Source organism: Trichosurus vulpecula, chromosome 4, assembly GCF_011100635.1.
Source record: "Trichosurus vulpecula isolate mTriVul1 chromosome 4, mTriVul1.pri, whole genome shotgun sequence".
NCBI classification, from domain to species: domain Eukaryota; kingdom Metazoa; phylum Chordata; class Mammalia; order Diprotodontia; family Phalangeridae; genus Trichosurus; species Trichosurus vulpecula.
Genome location: NC_050576.1, coordinates 371156869 through 371179620, shown reverse-complemented (window position 1 = coordinate 371179620; position 22752 = coordinate 371156869). Strand labels below are relative to the sequence as shown.

Genomic DNA, 22752 nt, shown 5'->3' with positions numbered 1-22752 from the left:
AAACTGAATTCATGCAAAAGTCAGAACAGACTCGCTGTATTTGCAGATGACTCCTGCAGGTACGTTATTTTGCCCCAACATTTGGGCAAGAAATAATGTGAATTAAAAGTATGTATGTACATCATAGCTATCACAGGTTAAAGTGGGAAGAGACAGGGAGGTCACCTACTCCAACCCACTCATTTTTTCATATGAGAAAATTAAGAGGTAGTTAAGTATACTTCTTTAATCCAATAAACTTGGATTCTACAAATAAGACTACAGAGGGGGCCGTGATTCCCTGGGCCATGATTCCCTTTTGAGATATTTCCAGAGCATATAAAAAGTTAATGTGGGTTATATTAACATATTTACTATAATTTGCACGTGTAAATAATAAAGATAACAGGTCAGCTAGGTGGTCTAGGCCATCCTGGAGTCAGGAGGACCTGAGTTCAAATTTGGCCTCAGATACTCACTAGCTGTGTGACCCTGAGCAAATCACTTAACCTTGTTTGCCTCAGTTTCCTCATCTCTAAAATGGACTGAAGAAGGAAATGGCAAACCACTCCCATATCATTGCCAAGAAAACCCCAGATGGGGTCACAAAGAGTTGAACATGACTGAAAACAACTAATAACAACAAACTCATAATAATAATAGTTAGCATTTATATATATATATGTATATAGCAGTTTCAGGTTTGCAAAGTACTTTATTTATGTTGTTTCATTTGGTCCTCACAAGAACCTTCTGAGGTAGATAACTGTTATTATACGCATTTTATAGATGAGGGAAAAAACTGAGAGAGATCAGGTGACTTGTCCAGGATCACACAGCTAGTAAATGCCTGAGGTGGGATCTGAACTCATCTCCTTGACTCCACTATCCGTTTACCTAGATGTCTCTAAGTTGATAGATCTGTGCCGAATGACATAACTGACGTCATGAGAGATGAATACAAAACCTTTTCCGTAAGAAAAATCCGCACTCGGTTTGGAGAAAAAATGAATGCACATGTTAATGTTAATATACTATATAAAAATATATCATGTTTCTTTACTAGGCATGATATTAAATATGTTTGAATTTCATCTAGACCTATAGGCACAATCTCTGTGTATAAATATAATCATTTAGACCTAAAGAAGCAAGTGTTTTAAACATTATGTAATACAGAAAAAACATTTTTAGACGTTAGCTAAGACTTAGATTGATGGAATTTTAAAATCGATGCCAAAAAAAATGTTTTGTGCAATTTGACGATCCATTTCAATTAGGTCTTTTTAAAATATATTAAAATGGATCCATTTTTGGAAGATGTCCCTAATGAGTTTTTCTATAAGCTTAAATTTTTTTTCAACAGTATATCCCATGTCCTATGTCATTCACATACATAATCAGGAAAATCATCACGTCCTGTAGAGACAGTGGGTAGAGGTAATATTCTTATCTCAGAGTATGCCTTCACTTTAGCCTTCTGGAAACCACATTTCTTGTCATTTGACACAAATTTGTTTTTTCATGTGCAAGTTGGAGAAAAAAGGATAATAGTCAGTATCTGTTTTCAACTTGAATACGTATTCTCAATGACCTTCCCTATCAACCATTTAGGTGTAAAGAAAAAGTATTCATGGTGCCCTGGCTTTTAACAGCTAAAAGGCAGGAAAGAGGAATTTTACATGATTGTTAAAGTTAAGTCACAATGTCACAGTGACAGTAGCACATCAGTTAAGACATGTTCAAGTTATTTGGAGATTGTTTATGGGAAATTTGTGCTTTGGGATACTTCTTTCAGTAAGTGGCTGTGTGCTGTTTAAAAGATGCTTTTGTAAATCATAAAACTCTAGATTCAGTGATGAAAAGGAGTTTAGAAGTCATCCAGTTTAACCCTGTCATTTTAAAGGTGAGAAAATTGAGGCCCAGGTAGGTTAAGTCACTTGCTATAGAGGTGCTAAGTGGAAGATCTGGGATCTGTACCCAGTTTCTCCTGCTGCAAATCTAATGCTTCTCCTGGTTGAAATTCTTTTCAGGGTCTATCACTGGCATTTTGAACCATTGGAGGAGAAAAAATTTCTAGTTTCAGGAAAGGCTATAGGAAGCTTCAAAAGGATTCTAAATATTTAGAGTTGTTTTCCCTCCCAGATGCTCTGATCATTAGGAAAGCCCCTTGGTTATAGATAGTAAGTTACAGGGAAAAAATGATCTAGGTACAGTTAGCTATTTGCTTATAGAATGGAATCAAGTAGACAGTTTGAGACTCAAAATGAGTTAGAAAAAACGTATATTTATTTATATATAAACACATACATGTATAGCCAGGTTCAGATTTGAATTCAGGTCATTCAGCTCATCTGCCTTCGGGCTCAGAGCTCTAACCATGGTGCACCTTTCTGCCAGAGAAAGAATAGTCCCCACCCAAAGTCACTGAAATGAATTACCTGTTACTGTCTTATCCAACTTAAAATTTATTTTGGGGGAAATTGTAGCACCTAAGGAAAGGTCCCTTTAACCTAATACCTGCAGGATATTTTTGGTTGGTCCAATAACAAGTACTGTACGTAAGTTACACAACCTGACCGTGATATAAGATCACTTTCACATCAATTCGATTTTTTCCCTTTAACTTTCTTTCCATCACCACACTGTTTTCATAGACTTCTCTCATAAACCAAAGGTATTATTATTCAAAAACCAAAAATAGATTCATATTCATCCTCTAGGGAAGATTTACTGCAAAACACAAGAAAAAGAAAGCCAGAATGTAATATTAAACAAGAAAAACTCAAACAAGAGGACGATTCACCAAAAACGAATGACTAGCAAATGTTACATCATTGATGATACTGCTTTACCGAAGCACAAAACCTAAAGTTTTGCAATTTTACCACTTTTTAAAAACAAGATGGAATTTAATAAACACATATTTAGGTCCTTGTATTTTTAAATCCATACTGAAGTTTGAAGTCATATAATGGGTTCTTTAAATCACAATGTAGAACTGGCTTTCACTTGAGTTATTATATTTTATTCATAATTTCTCATTTTATGCTATTTAAACTGATTGATTTTATTCTAATTATATAACTGTAGAGGGACTGGGACATAGTGAATTGAATAAGGAATTTGGAGATCGAGGCTCTGTTTCTATCCTTTTACTAACCTTGTGAGAATCCTTTATGCATTCTGTGCCTCACTTTCCTGAGCTATAAAATGGGACCACTTATTCACCTCGCTGGGGTATCATGTAAATTGCCTATTCATTTGTAGTGCTCTTTGAGGTCCTTGGAGAAAGACACTATTATGTGGAATTATGTAATGTTGATACATGCTCTTTCTTTGCTGTCTAGGTCAGTACAATAACTTCTCATCACTAAACGCCTTTTTGCTAATGTGTGCCATTTCACAGTTTAATTTCTCAAATTTCCCATCGATTACACTCACATTAATACAAAATTTGTTTCACCATTGTATAAAGAGAAGAGTAAATTGTATATTCATGTTTGTGTAATTAGGTTAGAAAAACCATAAGTTCACACCCTAAAGTTTCTTTTCTTTTCTTAAATATTTCTTTCACTGGAAGTGACTTTCGTGCTTTTTCTTAAGAAGGCTTGCAGCAACTAGGAAGCAATGTTGTCAACTCTAGATTGTCTGTGGTGACTGAGAGCAGCGAGGGTCCACATAAATGTCTATCAGTCTCATTTAAGCAATAGTTTTAACAATCTCCCCCACCAAATATTTTTTAAAATAAAAAAATGTAGTAGCCTTGCACACAATAGACAATAAATTTGTGTCAAATTGAAGTGGCTATGTGGATAAATTTGTGTTCTCCTTCCTGTGGAAAGGCTGGCCAGTGGGGAGAATTGACCAATAACACAAAATCAGGAAATTGGACATTCCAAGAGAAGAACTGGAGGAATGGGCCTGGATAATTTGCCTCTAAATAATCTAGAGTTGACTCTCCTTTCATTGCACCCTAGAACAAGCCTTTATGTCAGAATTCAAACCCATTATGTAGTAATGCTCATATTGTATAATTCATACAGGCTACGGCCACTCTGATGCCGATGTTCTTCACCAGTCGTTACTAGAAGCAAACATTGCCACTGAAGTTTGTCTCACTGCTCTGGACACTTTATCGTTATTCACATTGGCATTTAAGGTTTGTCTGATCAAGAATTTCCTGATTAGTTTTTAATGCTTTTAAGTTCATTCATTGGATTGAACCCTGCTTGAAGATGTTACCCTCTTCCAGCAGCGAGTTTTCTTTGTTAGTTATAAATCATCCTAGGAAGTTGCTAATCCATAAATACCATTAATGAAACCATTTTACAGCTTAATGACTTGAATTCCCTGAAATATAATAAAGCTTAATTTGTTAGTCTGTACAACATGCTTTGAAATGATGGAAACACAGCCTCTGGAGGTAATTAAAGCTTGGGTAGAACAAAACATTTACCAAAGGAAACATTTCTCCACAGTACTGCACCCTAGGGGATGATAAACTCAATGACCTCATCAGGCATTTCTGTCTTCTTATATCTTTGTTCTTCTGAATGGATCCAAATGCTGCATGCCGTGAAAGTCTAGATTTAAATTGAGGACAACGCCTTAAAATAATTTAAATTAACTAGTACAAATGAATTTGTGTTCATTTTTATTTGTCTGCCCTCCGTAGTCTTTGAGTGATACCAAAAAAAGGTATATTTGGAGATAAGAAAAAGAAGCTTTTAAAAATGCTTTAAAAATCAATGTTTAAGTTCTTCTGGTATCATGAGATCGTGGTGTATTATAATTAAGAGAAGAAAGGCAGATTCCTGCACAGCCTCGTTTTTGTGTTCAGGAACCTAACAGCCCTTTTCTACTAAGTGGTTATTTTCTTTTCCAAGTCAGAAAGGGCAACTAATGACGATAAACAATGAAGATTGAAGCCAACAATTCTATTTGAACGAGAGTCCGAGAGAAGTTCACCTTGCCTTAACGTGGACTCAAATTACTCTATTAGTTTACTTGTTTCCCAGATAGCAATATTCTTGTCGCATGGTGATCTCTCATTAATCTCTGATAGAGCTGAGATGTCTGCAATATAAATTAAAGTGATTAAAATATTTGGGGTAGAAGATCGTTTATGTGGTGGCTTGCAATATTTGTGAATGCTTTGAAAACCTTTATTTTTAAAAATTACTTCTTTGCCCCTATTCCCGATAAAGCAAGTCATTATCTTAAACCCCATCTTACAGATGAACAAATGGAAACATAAAGAATAGATGTTCTCCATAGCTGTATTTAGCATGGGGCTAGGGAAGAGAGCTATGTTTGGTGTACTGAGTTTCAATCTCTATTTTCATTTGGTTTTTCTTTTAAGTTAAAAATTCTCATCAAAGTTGTCCATTGTCTTTGTTCACACTTTTAGGCCACAACTCCTCATTGTCAGGGTCTCATGATCCTCGGACCTGGACATAGGCAACAGGAATAGGGAAAGGTTTATAAAGCGGTATCAGTGATATAGCTATAGCTAGTCTGTGACTGGTCATCTGTCACTAGGGCAGCTAGGTGGCACAGTAGATAGGAGTGCCCAGCCTGGAGTCGGGAAGACTCATCTGAGTTCAAATCTGGTCTCAGACACTTGCTAGCTGTGTCACGCTGGGTGAGTCACTTAACTCTGTCTCAGTTTCCTCATCTGTAAAGTGAGCTGGAGAAGAAAATGGTAAACCACTCCAGTATCTTTGCCAAGAAAACCCCAAATGGGGTCACAAAGAGTCAGACACAACTGAAAAACAATTCAACAGCGATTAGTCATCACTTCTCAGCCCTTGCTCTTTATAATTAAGACTTCGGGCAACCTAGTGCAAAGGATTTTCACAGGGACACACACAAAACACGGGAGCACAAATTCAGATATATAGGGAGCACCATACTCCCAGAGCTTCATAGGTCAGCAGCAATGACCTCTCACTCGGATTTCTTGCTTTAACTCTTTTCTGCATCTGTACCTTTACCAAGAGGCCAGTCTTACAACAAACAGACAAAAAACCCAGCAGCTTATAGATCCCCCTACTCTGGTTACTTTTCATACACTGCCTGTTGGTTGTTGCTCTGGTTAGGCAGCAGCCACTCCTGCCCTGCCCTGCCAATCAGACCCCCTGCATTCCTAATTATTTGATAACACCTGTGTTCCATGTCATCCATTCATACCCTTAAAACACACCCACACACACACACACACACACATGCAGAGTTACCAAAACTGTTGAGTAACCATGCTGATCTAAACGGGAAGGAGGAAGAGGAAGGTGAATGGTATAAAGTGAAAACAGCACGTAACCATAAGAGGTGTGGTCTAGGGAGCACCCACCAGAAATACAGAGAATCATTTCTCAGATGTCCTCACAATTGGTCTGCAACTATTTGGAGAAAATAAGTTCTAGTCTGAGAATTAAACCCTTCAATTGTGTTAAGACAGGAATAAATTATGAAGTTATAATATAGCCTTTACAGAATTAAAAGGACGACGTTGATGGAATTTCAGTTTTTGAGTTGTTTCATAATGGTTAGGACTTATGATATAGATGTGCTAGGAATTCAGATTTCTTACCTGCAGAATGGTGTCCCAAAAGTGTTAGTGCAGATTTTAAGACTTAAGAGCTTAAACATTTTCTAGCTTAAAACTGCGGTTAAGATTTTTGGAACACCCTATATAGTGACAAAGGACATTGATGTAGTGTTTAAAGGTATAAAAAGTGCTATACATACATTATCTCACTTGAGTTTCACAAGAACCCCATGAACCAGGTTGCTGTAGAGCCCATTCCTCTCATTTTACCAATGTGGAAACCAACGCTTAGATGTGTTAAGGGATTTACCTGTAGTCACACAGCTAGTAGGTATTAGAGACAGTATTTGAGCTCAGGTCAACTAGCCCAAATCCAGCACTCTATGTACTACACCATTTTACTGGCCAGGAAAAAACAGGGCTAGGTGATCTCAAAACAGAGCTTGCTTGTGATCTGCTACTGTTAATAGCCTATTTGTTGTACTGGGGTCCTAGCTTCCTCATCACTTTACCAAAAAAAAAGCTAAAGGCTGTGACTAGGGATCTAAGATTTGGAGGCAGGATTGAATGCAGATGCAGGTTTAGGACTGAGGGCATATGTTTGTCAGGGCTTCTTGCTCTACTAAAGGGTTCAACCTCTGGCCCTGTGGCACTGCACATATTCAGAACTGGAAGATTTCTGAGATTTTCTATGGCCTGGCCATAGGGAGATTTTTCCTAACAGTCATCAGGGGCCAGGTCTTGACTTTTTTGCTAACAGAACATACCACTAATAGGGATCTTTACTAGGAGTCCCTCAAAGGGCGCACAGGTCAAGGTCAGTTGGGAAAGGATAGTTCTAAACCATGAATGTGACTTCAGTGATCCTATAGAGAAATAAAGAGCAGTCTTGTCATAAAGGACCCTTTCCAAGTTGGCCACTTTTGATGAACTGCCTCCTGTAGCAAGTTGGAAGATGAGTAGATTTAAAAAACAAAAATGAAGAAAATGTTCAGAAATATCAAACGTGCATCCTGTTAAAGACCTAGCAAAGAGTATCTTCAACAGTGTCTAACTTAGGTGGGCATTCTTTCAGTAATGCCTGTGGAGATGTACCAATAAATGTTTAACAATCAGGTCTCTAGGAAGAAAAAAAGGGTGGGGGGAGGGGGATTCATACAGGATTCACTTTTCAGTTGAATCTGCATTGTTACCATTTTCTCTGTAATTTTCTTAAGTCTATACAATTAACAGAATAACAAATCAATTCCTGACTTGTAGCATTTATCAATTTCCCAAGTATAAAATGCTCATAGTGAATCACCTTGAGAGCCAGGACAAGCTGGTACTAGCACACCCTTGCCTGTAACTACCAACTTGTCTAGATCCATGTTTTGACTTCCCAAAAGGAAAGTGCTTTTTAAATCTCTTAGGTAACATAATTATCACCTTTCAGCTGCTCAGATTTCTCATGCAAACCTAATATAATTCTTTCTTATAGATATATATATATATGTATATTTATATATGGTATCTTATCTATCTATACACGTAGATCATTTTATTTGAGATATAGATAGATAAAATGCTTTATAAAATTGTGAAGAGAGGCAGGGTAGTTGGTGCATAGGATACAAGGCTGACTTCAAAAGCAGAAGACCTGGGTTCAAGTGAGGAACCCAGGGCATCCTGTCAGTGTCATCCCAGAACAAGTCACTTAACTTCTTAATAGAATCTAGAGTCTAAGTAAACCTCTTAAGACTAACCTTAAATTGAAAAGAAAGTGCTAGCTTGCATTGGTAAAAGAAGGTTCCTTCTACCTGAATCACCCAGGTCCAGTCCCTCCCCCTACAAAATTTTAAAGTATGTTGAGCTGTCCCAGTGTGAACCTGCTTTTTTAACATAGTACTGAACTCTCTTTGCTCCTAAAGTAATTTTAATAATAATCCACTTCTAGTAAAACTCCTTTTTATTTCTCTTAAAACAGCTTTATGGGGTGATAAATTAACACAACACTTGGACTGATTTTAAAAACTTAGATATAATTACAGAGAGCAATAAGAATTATAAGAGTGCTCACACAAGTAACTGAAGAGTGAGTTGCTAGGAAGTTGGTTAAAAAAAAAACTATTGATTTGCAAAAAGCAGTAGTTCAAATATAAATCCTTGACTGACAGAATTTTAAAAATCTTGATAACTGAAAGCATTGGGTTGAATCTAATAAGATGATGATTAAGAGATATAAATTTAAAGTTTTGTGCTTGGATTCAAAAAATTTAAAAAAATTGTTGAACTGATAAATTTTTTAACTTAGTTGACTCTGTTAAGTGAGGTCAGTTCACTGCTTCTGTGATTGAAAGGTGCTGTTTAGTTGTTGTTGAGTTTTGTCTGACTCTTCATGACCCCCTGTGGGGTTTTCTTGGCAAAGCTACTGGAGTGGTTTACCATTTTCTTCTCCAGCTCATTTTACAGATGAGGAAACTGAGGTGAAGAGAGTTAAGTGACTCACCCAGGGTCACACAACTACTTAAGTGTCTGAGGCCAGATTTGAACTCAGGAACTCTTCCTGACTCCAGGTTTGGCACTCTATCCACTGCACCACCTAGGTTGCCCAAAAGGGTGCTTTTCTAAAAATGAATTTTAGAAGAGTGAAATCTCAAAGCAAAAAAACCTGAACACACCTGTATGACAGTTGCTTAGGTAGTAACGTCTTCTTAAATAGGACTGTTTCTAGTGTCTCATTTTAGTGCTCGAAAAGCCTGTGTCCCTTTTTAGGCCTGTTTATTAATATGAGCCTTTAAGCAGACTGATGTTAATCAATCAAAAACTTAGGAAGTTTAGCACTTACCAATACATAGCATATATGAAGAAAGGTGAAAATAGTCTTGCCTTCAAGGAGCTGATTCAGTTTTACAAAAGGCCCCATTTCTACTAATTTGTTTGATTACCGATTCTGTGACTTCATCCTTGAACAAATTCAGTTGTTTCAGTCATGTCTGACTCTTCTTGACCCCATTTGGGATTTCCTAAGCAAAAATATTGGAGTGGTTTTTGCCTTTTCCTTCTCCCAATAGTTTTAACAGTTTCCTTGGTAAAATGGAGTTGAATTAGATTTTCTCTAAGGTTCCTTTGAACCTCAGTTCTGTGATCCTATGAGTTTTATGTACTCAGTCACCGTGAGTTGAGCGAATAAATACTAATTCTGAATTTCTGTAACTATAACTTCATGAAGTTTACTTTGCAACAAAGTTAGTGTCAGTGGTTTGCTGTCTTCCATATTTATCTATTGCCTGGCTAGTCCAAACCATAAGATGAATTTGGAATGTCATCCTTTGGAAGATTCTTGTTAGAATTTTATTCTGGATTCCAGAGTCTGCCTGTAGACACTTTGCTCCTGATGGTCAATAGTTGCTTCTGCAAACATGCATGTAGAATAGCATATATTTTGTCCCTACCTGAAAATGCCCCTGGACCATTTCATATTCATATTTAGGTGAGAAAGTCCATGTGTATAAGCTTCTTGCTGTTCTGCATTTTTAGGCAACTGATGTCAATTATTTGACCAGCCAGACTTAGAAAATACTGAATTAATGAAGTCATTTGCATGGGGGAAATCTTGAAAGTTAATTGGAGCTACCCAAACTCCTATTCAGTCAGTCTTTCTATCGTGACTTGCTTTGTAGTTTTTTTTTTCCTTTAATAAATGAATAAAAGTTAGTTTAAAAAAATTTTATTCCACTTTGAACATTAAAATAACTCAGAAGCTACACACGATTCCTCCCTCTTCCTTGTTGGTATGATTGTTTCCTGGATTATATTTCAGTCTTTTTACATAGTCTTTAATTAGAGAACATTAGTTGTGGGGCTTCCCTCTGTGGCTCCAGCTAATAATTGTAAATGACAAAGGCCTGTGCTACATTTATCACCTCTTTAATTACTGCTCTCATTCACAAAAAAGATAATTCAGGAATCTGCTTTAAAGTATAATAATCTTAAGGTATAATAATAATAATAAAGTATAAGAAATAATATAAATATATGGTAAATTATATTATTTATATATTATAATATAATAATATAAAATCAATAAGAATATAATGAATATTGTTATAAATATATAACATAATATATAATATATAACATAAAATATGTTATATATAATAATAAATAATGAAATACAATAATCTTAAAGTATAACAAATAATAGTACAAATAATAAATAATATATACATACTATAAATAAATAATAAAGTATAACCTTAAGGTATGATAATAAAGTATAACAACATAAATATGTAATAATAAAATATAATGAATGATGTTAGAAATAAATATCAATGAAATACAATGATCTTAAAGTATAATAAATAATATTAGAAATAATGAATAATATAATATATAAATAACATAAATAATAAAGTATAATAAACTTAAAATCTATGACAGGTTGACTTTTGAATGACGTGACGTAAAACTCTACTTACAAAAAAAACCTATATGCTACATAAGCATCTAAAATCATGAGACTAAACTTGGAATATTATTTGTGTGGCATAAGGATTCTTTGCTTCACGGAAAGACTTCATGCATGGTATCTTAGGGGGCCTAACCAGGGTACTTACAACACAACTCGTTTTAGTTTTAAAAAATAAAAGTTCTGATTTCTACACAGCTGGTCGAGAAACATGGCTATTGTGTAAAGTGAGACCCACCCTTACTTGGAAATGCTGTCAAAATTCCTGGGGATTCTTGGTCTGTCTTACTAACTGTTGTGACTGTCTATTTTAAGAACCAGCTCCTGGCTGATCATGGACATAATCCACTGATGAAAAAGGTTTTTGATGTTTACCTGTGTTTTCTTCAAAAACACCAATCAGAGACAGCTTTGAAAAATGTCTTCACTGCCTTGAGGTCATTAATTTACAAGGTGAGTCATTGAATGGAGATAATTTGTTACTTCTGCATCCCATTTTCTGCACCTGAGATTCAAGGACAATTTATTGGGCACCAGTTTTTACAGCATTGGCTCCCCTTTCCCCACAGTTTCCCTCTACGTTTTACGAAGGGAGGGCAGACATGTGCGCTGCCTTGTGCTATGAGATCCTTAAGTACTGTAATTCCAAGCTGAGCTCCATTCGCACTGATGCCTCCCAGCTGCTGTATTTCCTAATGAGGAATAATTTTGACTACACAGGGAAAAAGTCCTTTGTGAGGACACATCTGCAAGTAAGTGTGATGTATTGTTTTCATTTCTTAAATTTTAGCTGGATAATTTGAATGTCCTATTTATTGATCCATCTCCTCTTTCAAATGATAATATTCTGGCTCCAAAGATGTATTATTGTAATGGCAAAATGCCATTTTGGCTTTCCCGTGTGTTATTTTCCCAAATTCTACAAGAATTAGCATGAAACTATTATTGTAATTTAAATATTGAGACAATGTCATAAAATGGACTGAAACACTTAGCTCAAGTCTTGGGAATTCCATTTAATATTTAAATAAAAAAAGATCTCAGAGGCTTAGATATAGGGGACAAGGGAGGAAGGAGATAGGTATTTATTAAGTACCTACTATGTGCCTGTACTTTACAAAGAGTATCTCATTTGACCCTCACAACAGCCCTGGAAGGTAGATGCTATTACAGTTGAGGAAACTGAGGCAGAGAGGAGGTGAAGTATCTGGCCTATGGTCATACAACTAGTAAATGTCTAAGGTCGGATTTGATCTCAGCTCTTCCTGAGTGCAGGCCCAGCATTCAATCCACTGTACCACCTATCTGCCTGAGAGCTCCATTTCTAACCCCTTCATTTTATAGATGCAAGATTGAGGCTGAGAGAGAATAAGTAATTTTCTCAAGGTCGCATAGGTAGAGGCAGGATTTGAACCCAGGCTGTCTGTCTCTAAACAAGGACACTATATTATGATGCCACCTTCTGTGAAGAGCTTCTCTAGTAAGCACACTGATTATGAAAGGAGAGAGGCCTCCAATTATCATCCTTTTCCCCCTTGTTCCCCAGTATTATTTTTCTGGCTTTTGGCTAATCCAAAACGCTACCATCTTTTTTTGGATTCGCTAATTCTAAATTTCTTTTTGCTGATTGCTCAAGATGCCACATTTATTGTCCTTTCTCCTTTCCACATATAAATGATGGAATTCCTTTTAATTTTTCCATTTCCATTTCATTTATTAGTTTTCATCCATGTTTATTGACCTCTTTGCAATGTATGGTATACCACATTCTGAGAGAGAGTTGTTATTGTTTGTCCTTTGTTCTCAAAGAGGCCTGTGACGTCAGGGAAGTGATGCCATGACCTGCGAATGAATTGGATTTAAGTGAGGGAGAGCTGTGCAAAGTCACCAGCCTCACTTTTTCCTCCAAAGCCATCTGGGTCCAGTGACAAGATGGATGGATGGAAGGAAGGAAAGAAGGAGGGAAGGAAGGAAAGAAGGAGGGAAGGAAGGAAGGGCATTGCCTAGCTAGAACTAGCCAGCTCATAATACCCACAGTTTGTTATTTGTCCTTGATTCTCTTAGAGGACCATGACATCAGGAAAGCGATGCCATGACTTGTAAGTGAATTGGATTTAAGTGAGGGAGGGCTGTGCAAAGTCACCAGCCTCACTTTTTCCTCCAGAGCCATTTGGATCTAGTGGCCAGATACAGATCAGAACAACTGGAGATGCCCTGGATACAGTGGGAGACCTGATAAAAGACACTGCTTCAAGGAACTTGCAAGAAAAGTGTCCTCATTGAGAGTGGAGTATCTCTTCCCCCACCTTTTACTCCCACTCTACTTCCTCCCCCCAAAACACCAAGCTGTGGAAGGCAATAAGTAAATGTACAAATAACATTTAGGGAAGGTACCATTGACTAAGTAAGAACAGTAGCCTTGGAGTCAGAAGATAAGTCATAATTCAGTCACTCTCTGACCATGAGTAAGGAATTTAGTAGCTGCTGTTTGCAAGACTTTAGGGTTTGCCTTCACACCTAATTTCCTTTGACCGTCACAACGCCTCTGCCAGGTAGAGTACCAGGGCTAATATCCTCATTTCTCAGATGAGGAAATGGAGTTCAGAGATTTTCAGCAGCACGGTATGTGTTTAAGAGATGTAAATCAAATCCTGGTCTCTCCCGACTCTCAAGTTCAGCATCCTTTCCACATTATTGTGATCTTATAAATTACCTAGCCTTCCTGAAGCTCAGCGTTCTCATTGGTAACCCCAATTTGCCTTGATTTCCCCAACTCTAAAAAGGGGTTCATAAGATCACCTAACTCACAGTTTTGTTGGGAAGATCAACAGAGACAATATTTATAATGTGCTTAGCGCAGTGCCTGGCACAGCGTAGGTACTTACAAGTTTTTGTTCCATTTCCCTTCCCCACTGTAAAATAGGATTCCTAATAACATACCTACTTTCTTGTCTTGTCGCATTTACACTTGTATTGTTATACCAAGAGAGAGTGAGACACGCCACAGAGTATAAGTTTTAAATGGAGAATTTATTAGCCGGCGGCCATTCGGGGTTCAACCCAAATCAGAATTGCCAGGAGTTGGGGTGGAGAAGTCAAATTTACACAGTAGATCAAGGTGCAGTGGTTAATGATCTCTTGAAACTTACATATGTTATTTTTAGCAGGCTTGGCAAGCCTTTGTTATTTCACTTTTATGATCATGATACACGAAGAGGAACCTCCTGAATAGATTGTAAATACAGCGTATCAGAAAGCTGACAAAGTGTCAACTGAATAACAACCCAGGATCTCTGTGTCCAATTTGCCATTTACATCCCACAACATAAGATAGGGAACAGTCACATAATTCAAGAGAATGTCTGGGGCTGAGGCCTTCATCCTTCAAGGCCATAGGCCGACCAAGGGATGCTCCAGCTGGGTTTGTTGACACAAGATAGAGACATCTCTCAGCCTGCTCAGGAAACAAACAGAGATTGCTGAGCATCAGGCCCTTCCCCTGGCTGTACTCCCCTGGCCATACAATCCATACTCCCAGAACAGTCACGGGGGCCAAGGACAGCCGCTGAACGCCAAATGGCAGGAACTAAGTCTGTTCTTCTTATGCAAACTGGGTTTTTTTTAGTTAGGGGGTGGGGGCAGGGTTTTTTTTTAGCAAAAGCTGGCTGCTCAGGTATCACATTAGGTATCACAGTATCACTAGCACCTGGAACAGTGCCTGGCACATGGTAGGCACTTAACAAATACTTACTGATTGTATTGATTCACTGTATTAGGAGGAAAGCCCTTTGTAAACCTTAAGGCATTAGCAAAACGTGAATTCACAAATAAGCTTTATCAAATTGCTTGCTTTCTCAATGAGAGGGGTGGGGAGGGAGGATGAGAGAGAATTTGGAACTCAAAGTTATGAAAATTGGTTTTACATATAATTGGAAAAAAATTAAAAGTCACAAAAAAAGAAAAATGTGAATTGTTTTATGAGTTATTACCAGTCAAGATGTCTAATTCCTGTCATTAGATGTTCTGCTAATGCAAGTTTCAGTATACAAGTCCTCAAATGAATTTGAAGTTACCTTCCAGAGGAAATCTAAAGGAATAAAAATGTTTTGTGAACATTTTTTTTAGCTACATTTAAAGAACCACTGCTTAAAACAGTTAATGTTATCCCTATTAACATCCTAATTGAAAATACAGCCTCATGGAGTAGATGTTTGAATGCAAATTGATTAGATCTCCTTGGTGTCTCTTCAAGGTTATCATTTCTGTAAGCCAACTGATAGCAGATGTTGTCGGAATTGGAGGAACCAGGTTCCAGCAGTCCCTTTCCATCATCAATAATTGTGCCAACAGTGACAGGCTTATTAAGGTAGGTAGCTGAGTTTCTCCTCTCCCTTGCCTTTGGAGAGGGGGGAGTAGAAAGCCTCAGTTTCTGACCAGTACTCCAAGACGTGTTTGTACCAGGAACTGAATCCTCGAAGGATTATATGTGTCCATCTTCTCTCATTCTAGCACACTAGCTTCTCATCGGATGTCAAGGATTTGACCAAACGGATTCGCACAGTCTTAATGGCCACAGCGCAAATGAAGGAGCATGAAAATGATCCCGAGATGTTGGTGGACCTCCAGTACAGTTTGGCCAAGTCCTACGCAAGTACTCCAGAACTCAGAAAAACGTGGCTGGACAGCATGGCAAGAATCCATGTCAAAAATGGGGATCTCTCTGAGGTAGCCTGAAAAAGCTTTGGTTTTGTGATTTAGACAAGTTAATAAGGCGTTATTCATCAATTAAGATTTTGTGCATAAACATTCAGTGAAGACTGTAGAGTGGTAGTGTCAAACTCAAACAGAAACAAGGGTCACCAAAGTATACATAATGGATCCCCGAAAGCCACGTAATTATATTAACTATGTTCATTGTATTTTTGTTTATTTTGTTAAATTATTTCCCAGTTACATTTTAATATGGTTCCCCACTTGGGAGAGTTACAAGCCTGGTCCCTGTTTGACACCTCTGTTATAGGGGATAGAAAGAAATATAAGGCCCTCCTTCAAGGGAGTTTCTAGTCTAACTGGGGAGATAAGACACACACAAAAAGTTTATTAACATTAAGAGTCTTACCTAAGAAGTGCTATGTATAACCTTTATCAAGTTGCTTGCCTTCTCAAGGCAGGGAGGGAGAGTGGGAGAGAATTTGAAACTCAAAATTGTAAAAAACAAAAACAAAGCTTAAAAATTGTTTTCACTTGGAAAAAATAAAATATTAAAATTTAAAAGTGCTGGTGAGTTCAGACAAGACAGGATGAGATCACTGTGGATTGTAGTGGCCAGGAAAAGATCAAATTGAACCTTGAAGGATCAGCAGCACTTGAATTTAGAAGGAAAACGTTTAAATGTAAATGACATTCAGCAGTTGTACTAGAGGGTATCAGTTGGTGAAGTAATAAGAAGTAATAAGGTTAGAAAAATAGGTTGGGAGGCAGCTAGGTGGCGCAGTGAGTAGAGCACCGGCCCTGGAATCGGGAGGACCTGGGTTCAAATTCGACCTCAGACACTTGATGCACTTAGTAGCTGTGTGACCTTGGGCAAGTCACTTAACCCCAATTGTCCTGCCCTCCTCCCCCTCCAAAAAAAAGAAAAAAAAAAAAAAGAAAAGTAGGTTGGGGTCAGATTTTGAAGGCCTTGAATGTCACGATAGTGAGTTTATAATTTATCCTATAACCTTTGAGGAACTACTGAAGGCTTTTGATCAGGGGCAAATGATATGATCCAAATAATGTTTTAGGATAATTATTCAGCCATCACTGCACAGGATTGATTGAAAGAAGAAGACACTGAAGTCAGAGAGATCAGATAGAAAACTTGTAGTAATCTAATTGCAGTACTAATATTGATGAATTTTCAAACATTAAAATAATTGCCTCCTCCCAGCCGGATTTCTTTTAGGCTCCGGGTTTTCAAAGCCAGGGCAATCAGCTGGGCTCAGAGACTTTTCCTGTTTCTTCTTAGATGAGGACTCACTGTGGGAAATTATTCTTTATGAATGGGTATTGGGAAGAAATGCTGTGGGAAAATTTCCCCTTCTCCCTACCCTTATACATCCCATCAGCAAAATCATTTTTATAGCCTACAATAATTGGGAAACTATGTTCACTTTGATGTCTGTTATGTATAACTTAAAGTATTTTAATTATTGCTGCTAGAGCTACTTTTAAAATCCACCATCAATATTTTTTCCAAATAAAATTCAATATATAGGAAAGGCAGTGTACAAAAAAAAAACACAAAGATTTATGTGTTTTGATCAATACCTATTAAGCCACCTATCCAAGCGTTAAAAGCGTATTATATTTTATTGACATTTAGAACCTACGTCAACTCTCCTGTGACTATATTTCAAGTTAAAGGAAGTCATGTTGTCTGGGGTTTGAGGATATGATAAGTGGTTATTTCAAAAGAATAAGCCTCCTGGATGCCAAAAGGAACTAATTATTCTTGCATTTTATTCTCTGCTATCAGGCCTGAGTTGTTATAACCTAAACTAGAGGGATCATAGAATTATAGATTTTAGAGCTGAAAGGGACCTGAGAGGCCATCCAGTCTAATCCTTTTACAGATGAGGAAACTGAGGGGTTAAGTGACTTACCCAGGGTCACACAGTAAATGTCTGAGGCACAATTTGAACAAGTCTTCTTGACTTAAAGGCCAGTTCTCTGCCCACTACTTTGTGATGAGATTTGCAACACTGAATAACTTTAGTTTATTAAAAACCAGTGTTTTTCTGAATCCTCTTCAATCAGTCAATAAACATTTATTAAGCACCTACTATGTGCCAGGCGCCATGCTAAGTGCTGGGGACAGCAAAAGAGTCAAAAGACATTTATATTAATTACACTTATCTCACAGGGTTGTTATGAGGATCAAATGAGATAATATTTGTAAAAAGCACTTGGCACTATGTCTGGAAAATAATAGGTGCTATATGAATGCTTATACTCCGCCCCTCCTCCTTTATGTACCCAGTGCTTTGCACACAATCAAGTCAAATCAAGCAACTAAACGTTTATTAAGTGCTTTCTTTTGTCTCAACTCTGGGGATCAAATACGAACAAAAAGAAAGACAGTCTCTCTTCTTTTTTAAAAAAAAATTTATTTGTTTATTTTTAGTTTACAACATTTAGTTCCACAAGTTTTTTGAGTTCCAAATTTTCTCCTCCTCCCTCTTCTTTTCCCTCCCCACCCCAAAGATGGCATGTAATCCGATAGAGGCTCTACATATACATTCATATTAAACATATTTTCACATTAGTCATGTTGCAAAGAAGAATTATAATCAATGGAACGAACCACAAGAAAGAAGAAACAAAACAAAAAAGAGAACGAATAGTCTGCTTTGTTCTGCATTCAGACTCCATAGTTCTTCCTCTGGATGTGGACAGCATTTTCCATCATGAGTCTTTTGGAGTTGTCTTAGAACCTTGCAGACAAACTCTGTTCTTCATGAGCTTAGATCCTAATGGGGACGGGACAGCATATGAAAGGGAGCAAGAAGAGGGGATAGGATGCCACATTGTGGCAGAATCCAGAGAGTGGGCCATGGCTGATCTGGGACTTTCTTGAGAGTGGCCCAAAGTAGACGCTGGGAAGATTTCACCATTAGGAGAAAAGGGCTGCAGTAGTACCATAAACTCTTAATAAATTCTCTTTGGTTGAATGAATGGAGACCAAAGACCAAAAATTCTTGAGAGACAGACTGTTACCTATGCTATCATGACCAGAGGTTTAAGTTTTCCTGAGAGAGTTTTCCCTATCATAGTCCTGTCCATTAGTGCAGAATGTAAGGAGGCCATCCCTTCTTTTCCACCCCCAAAGCCTCCATCATAGTGTCTGCTTAGCTCAGGTGTGAGGGTGCCTGAACAAGTATTTCAAGTCATCTTTGGCTCTGTGCATGCAAAGAACAACAAGGAAAAAAGTAACAGTAACTGGTATTTATATGGCGCCTTAAAGTCCCCAGAGCTCTTTGTATACATTGTCTCACTGAATCCTCATAACCACCCTGTGAGAGATATTGGCCACCTCACTTTACAGTTGAGGGAACTGAGCGTTAGAAGAGTTAGTTCACTTGCTTGGGATCACAGAACTAATAAGCATGAGAGCTGGGATCTGATTTCAGGTCTCTCCCAACTCCTACGCTAGCTGTTTCCACCACTTCATGCTACAGAGAGCAGCCAAGCTGCCCACCCTCGGCCAGATTATCATGCAGCTTCTGCCAGCCTTCATGGCAACATGGTGGTAACAGCAACCCACAGCCAAGTGTTCACTGGACAGGACTCTATGTGAAATCATTCCTAGCAGTGTGTTATAAGGAAAAGACCTGGATTTTAATCAAGATTCTTAACATTTAATAACTCTAGGGGCATGGGTAAGTTAATTAATCTCTCCAGATCTGAGTTAACCCCTCCATAAAACAGAAATAATGAAGCACGAAGTACCTACCTCAAAGAATTATTGTGATGAAGTAACTTATGAGCAACAAAATATTTTAAAATATGAATTATTATCTTTATTATAAATAGTTGTAGTATTACATGCCATCTCAAAATTTCTTGTCGCTGGCAATGATCTGATAGCTAGGTTTTTCAGCTTTTATTTCTAGTCGTAAATCAGTTAATTAGATTCTTAATAATTAGTACCTTATATGTGTTTGGTCTCCTGCCAGAATGACTTCTCTTTTATGATTAGGTCAGCTGGTTGGATTTTTGTAATTAAATTTTGCCTATCCAAGACATCTTAAAATTGAAAGACCAGGGGCAGCTAGGTGGCGCAGTGAGTAGAGCAACTGGCCCTAGAGTCAGGAGGACCTGAGTTCAAATTCAGCCTCAGATACTTGACACGTGTACTAGCTGTGTGACCTTGGGCAAGTCACTTAAATTGAAAGACCAGAAATATATGTGTGTGTCTCAATTTCAAGTTAAATATATTTGAGAGCGTGTGTATATATGTGTGTATGTATGGGGTGAATATATGTATTTGGTAAATATATGTATCAATATGTATCAAATATAAAGATATATGTATGTATACATATAATATGTGGTAAAATGTATATTTACCTAATATAAAGATATGTGTGTATACACACATATATTTATCTTAAAACTGAGAGACTAGATAGAGAGTCTCTTTTTAGAATCTGCAAAAAGCTAATTCCCATTTCTTGAGCAGTTTAAAATGAGAATAATCTCATTTATTTTATCCACTTTAAGAAAATACAGTAGATGTTAGAGAAATTTTTAACAAAAATCAGAGAATCAGTAATTCAGTGCTCATCTATTAGGTGTCATTGATATGCCAGGCACTATGCTGGTTTATGGGGTTATGAAGGCAAAAATGAAATAGTCCCAGCTCTCAATGAACTTTTAGAGGTAGACAAATGTATGAATATGTGTTTCTATATACATATATAATAAATTTAAAAATATAAATATAGTATATATCAATATTTATATAAATATATATAATTATAAATAAATAAATTATATATATATTTTGTGTGTATATATACGCACAAATGTGTGTATGTTTACACTCACATATATATATATAGATATCTAGATATCTGTCTATATCTATCTCTCTATATATATGTGTACGTACATACATATATATGGATGAACATACCCATGCCCCTATATATGCTCACACCCACCACACACATACAAATACACACTCACAGATATACACATACACACAAAATTGGAAAAGAAGGCACTAGCACTTCAATTCTAAAACTATGTACCACCATATCCCATGGTGCCATGGTTCACAGGAATGGTGCAAGATATTTTAAAATTTTGTCCTAACTACTTAAAAAGTAGAACTCTTGTTAGGTATTTCTTTTGGCCTCGGAGTGCTGTGAAAAAATTACTGAGACTCTGAGGGCACTGTGAAGCAAGAAAGTTTGGGGACTTCTACATTAGCAGCTGAGTGGATCAGTGAAGATTTTCATGTATAAAGTGGCATTTGAACTGCATCTTGAAGGACTTTAGGGTTCTGAGAGGCATAGATGAAGATAAAGTGAATTCCAGGCATGAGGAACAGTCACTGTAAAGGCATGAAGACGAGAATTGGCGTGTTGAGTATGAGATAGTAAAAAGGCCAGTTTGGCTAAACCATAGAGTGCATGAATGCAAGTCAGTATAATAAAGGTGGAAAGGTAAGATGGAACCAGGTTGTGAAGTTTTTTTTTTAATTTAACATTTTATTTCCCCCTCCAATTGCTTATAAAAACAATTTTTTAACATTTGTTTTTTTAAAATCTTGAGTTCCAGATTCTCTCCCCTCCTTTCTCTCCTTCCCCCTCATTGAGAAGGCAAGCAATTTGATATAGGTTTTCTACATGTGCAGTCATACAAAACTTGTTAGTTTTGTTAGTCATGTTGTAAAATAAAACAGACAAAAAAACCCCAAGAAAAATAAATATGCTTCAATCTGCATTCAGACTCCATCAGTTCTTCCTCTGGAAATGGGTAGCATTTTTCATCGGAAGTCCTTCAGAATTATGTTGGATCATTGTATTACTGAGAATAGCTAAGTCATTCACAGATGATCATCATACAGTATTGCTGTTACTGTATACAGTGTTGTCCTGGTTCTGCTCATTTCCCTTTGCATCAGTTCATGTAAGTCTTTCCAGTTTTTTTGTGAAGAGTTTTGAATGCCAAACCAGAGGAATTTATATCTGATCCTTGTGATTAGGAGTCATTGGAATGTATGTAACTGAAATTCATAATGGCAAACTATTTAAAAAGCCAAATCAAAGTAATAATTAAAATAATTAAAATTAAAAACTGAATCAAAGTAATAATTAAAATTATTGTATGTATTGTATTGTATGAAAGATTTAAAAAAAAGAGGGACATGGTCAGACCTGTACTTTAGAAGGATCACTCTACTTTGTGGAGAATGGATTGGAGTGGGGCACAACTTCAGACAGACAGATTAATTAGGAGGTTAGTTAAGTAGTTCATACAGGTGAGAGGTGATGAGGGCTTGAACTCAAGTGGTAGCCAAGTGAATTGAGAGAAGAGATTTATGCAGAAGATGCTGTGGAGCTAGAAATGACAAGATTGTATAATTGATCAGATATATGGGATGAAGAAGAGTTAGGAATCAAGGATGATGCCATGATTGTAAAGCTGGGTAACAACAAGAATGGCATTGCCTTCACCCACAATAGAGAAGTTCAGATGAGGCTTAGGTTTGAGGCAGGGGTGGGGAACCTGCAGCCTCCAGGGTGCAGTTTGGATTCAGTCAAAGGGCCACACTTGAGGACCTAGAGGGCCACATATGGCCTCAAGGCCACAGGTTCCCCAATCCTGGCGGGAAAGATAATGATGTTTGCGTTTTATCTTTCTGGTTAAAACAATATCTGTAATCAGAATTGAGATTTAGTGGATAATAGTCCTGATGATTATATTTTGGCGCTCTGTTTATTTACAAATTTTAAATTGAAGCAGATCATGTATGACCAATCTCTTACTGAATATATGGGGTCATTACATTAGGGTGAACAATGGTAGCAGCTCCTCAAAGAGACACACATATACTGTTTTTGAATTTTGAAGCCTTCTGTGGTTATGGAACAAGCATCTGTTTTTTTATTCCCTTTTTCCATCCATAAACTTTAATTTCCAACAGCCAGTTATGGAATTTTTGGTTCCATGGCTACACAATATTTTTCTTTTTGATCCTTCCTCAACCAGTGAA

At 37.1% G+C, this 22752-nt stretch overlaps 1 protein-coding gene across 8 annotated transcripts in view; it reads left to right on the top strand.

The window, feature by feature from the left end:
- DOCK9 (dedicator of cytokinesis 9) overlaps positions 1-22752 on the top strand; it is a 226764-nt gene that overhangs the window by 163674 nt on the left and 40338 nt on the right. For all 8 annotated transcript variants that reach the window (XM_036756911.1, XM_036756919.1, XM_036756916.1 and 5 more), the window contains 5 exons: positions 4026-4141; positions 11301-11438; positions 11555-11737; positions 15238-15351; positions 15495-15710. In XM_036756911.1, the coding sequence (XP_036612806.1) occupies positions 4026-4141; positions 11301-11438; positions 11555-11737; positions 15238-15351; positions 15495-15710 (767 nt within the window). The remainder of the gene's footprint in view (positions 1-4025; positions 4142-11300; positions 11439-11554; positions 11738-15237; positions 15352-15494; positions 15711-22752) is intronic.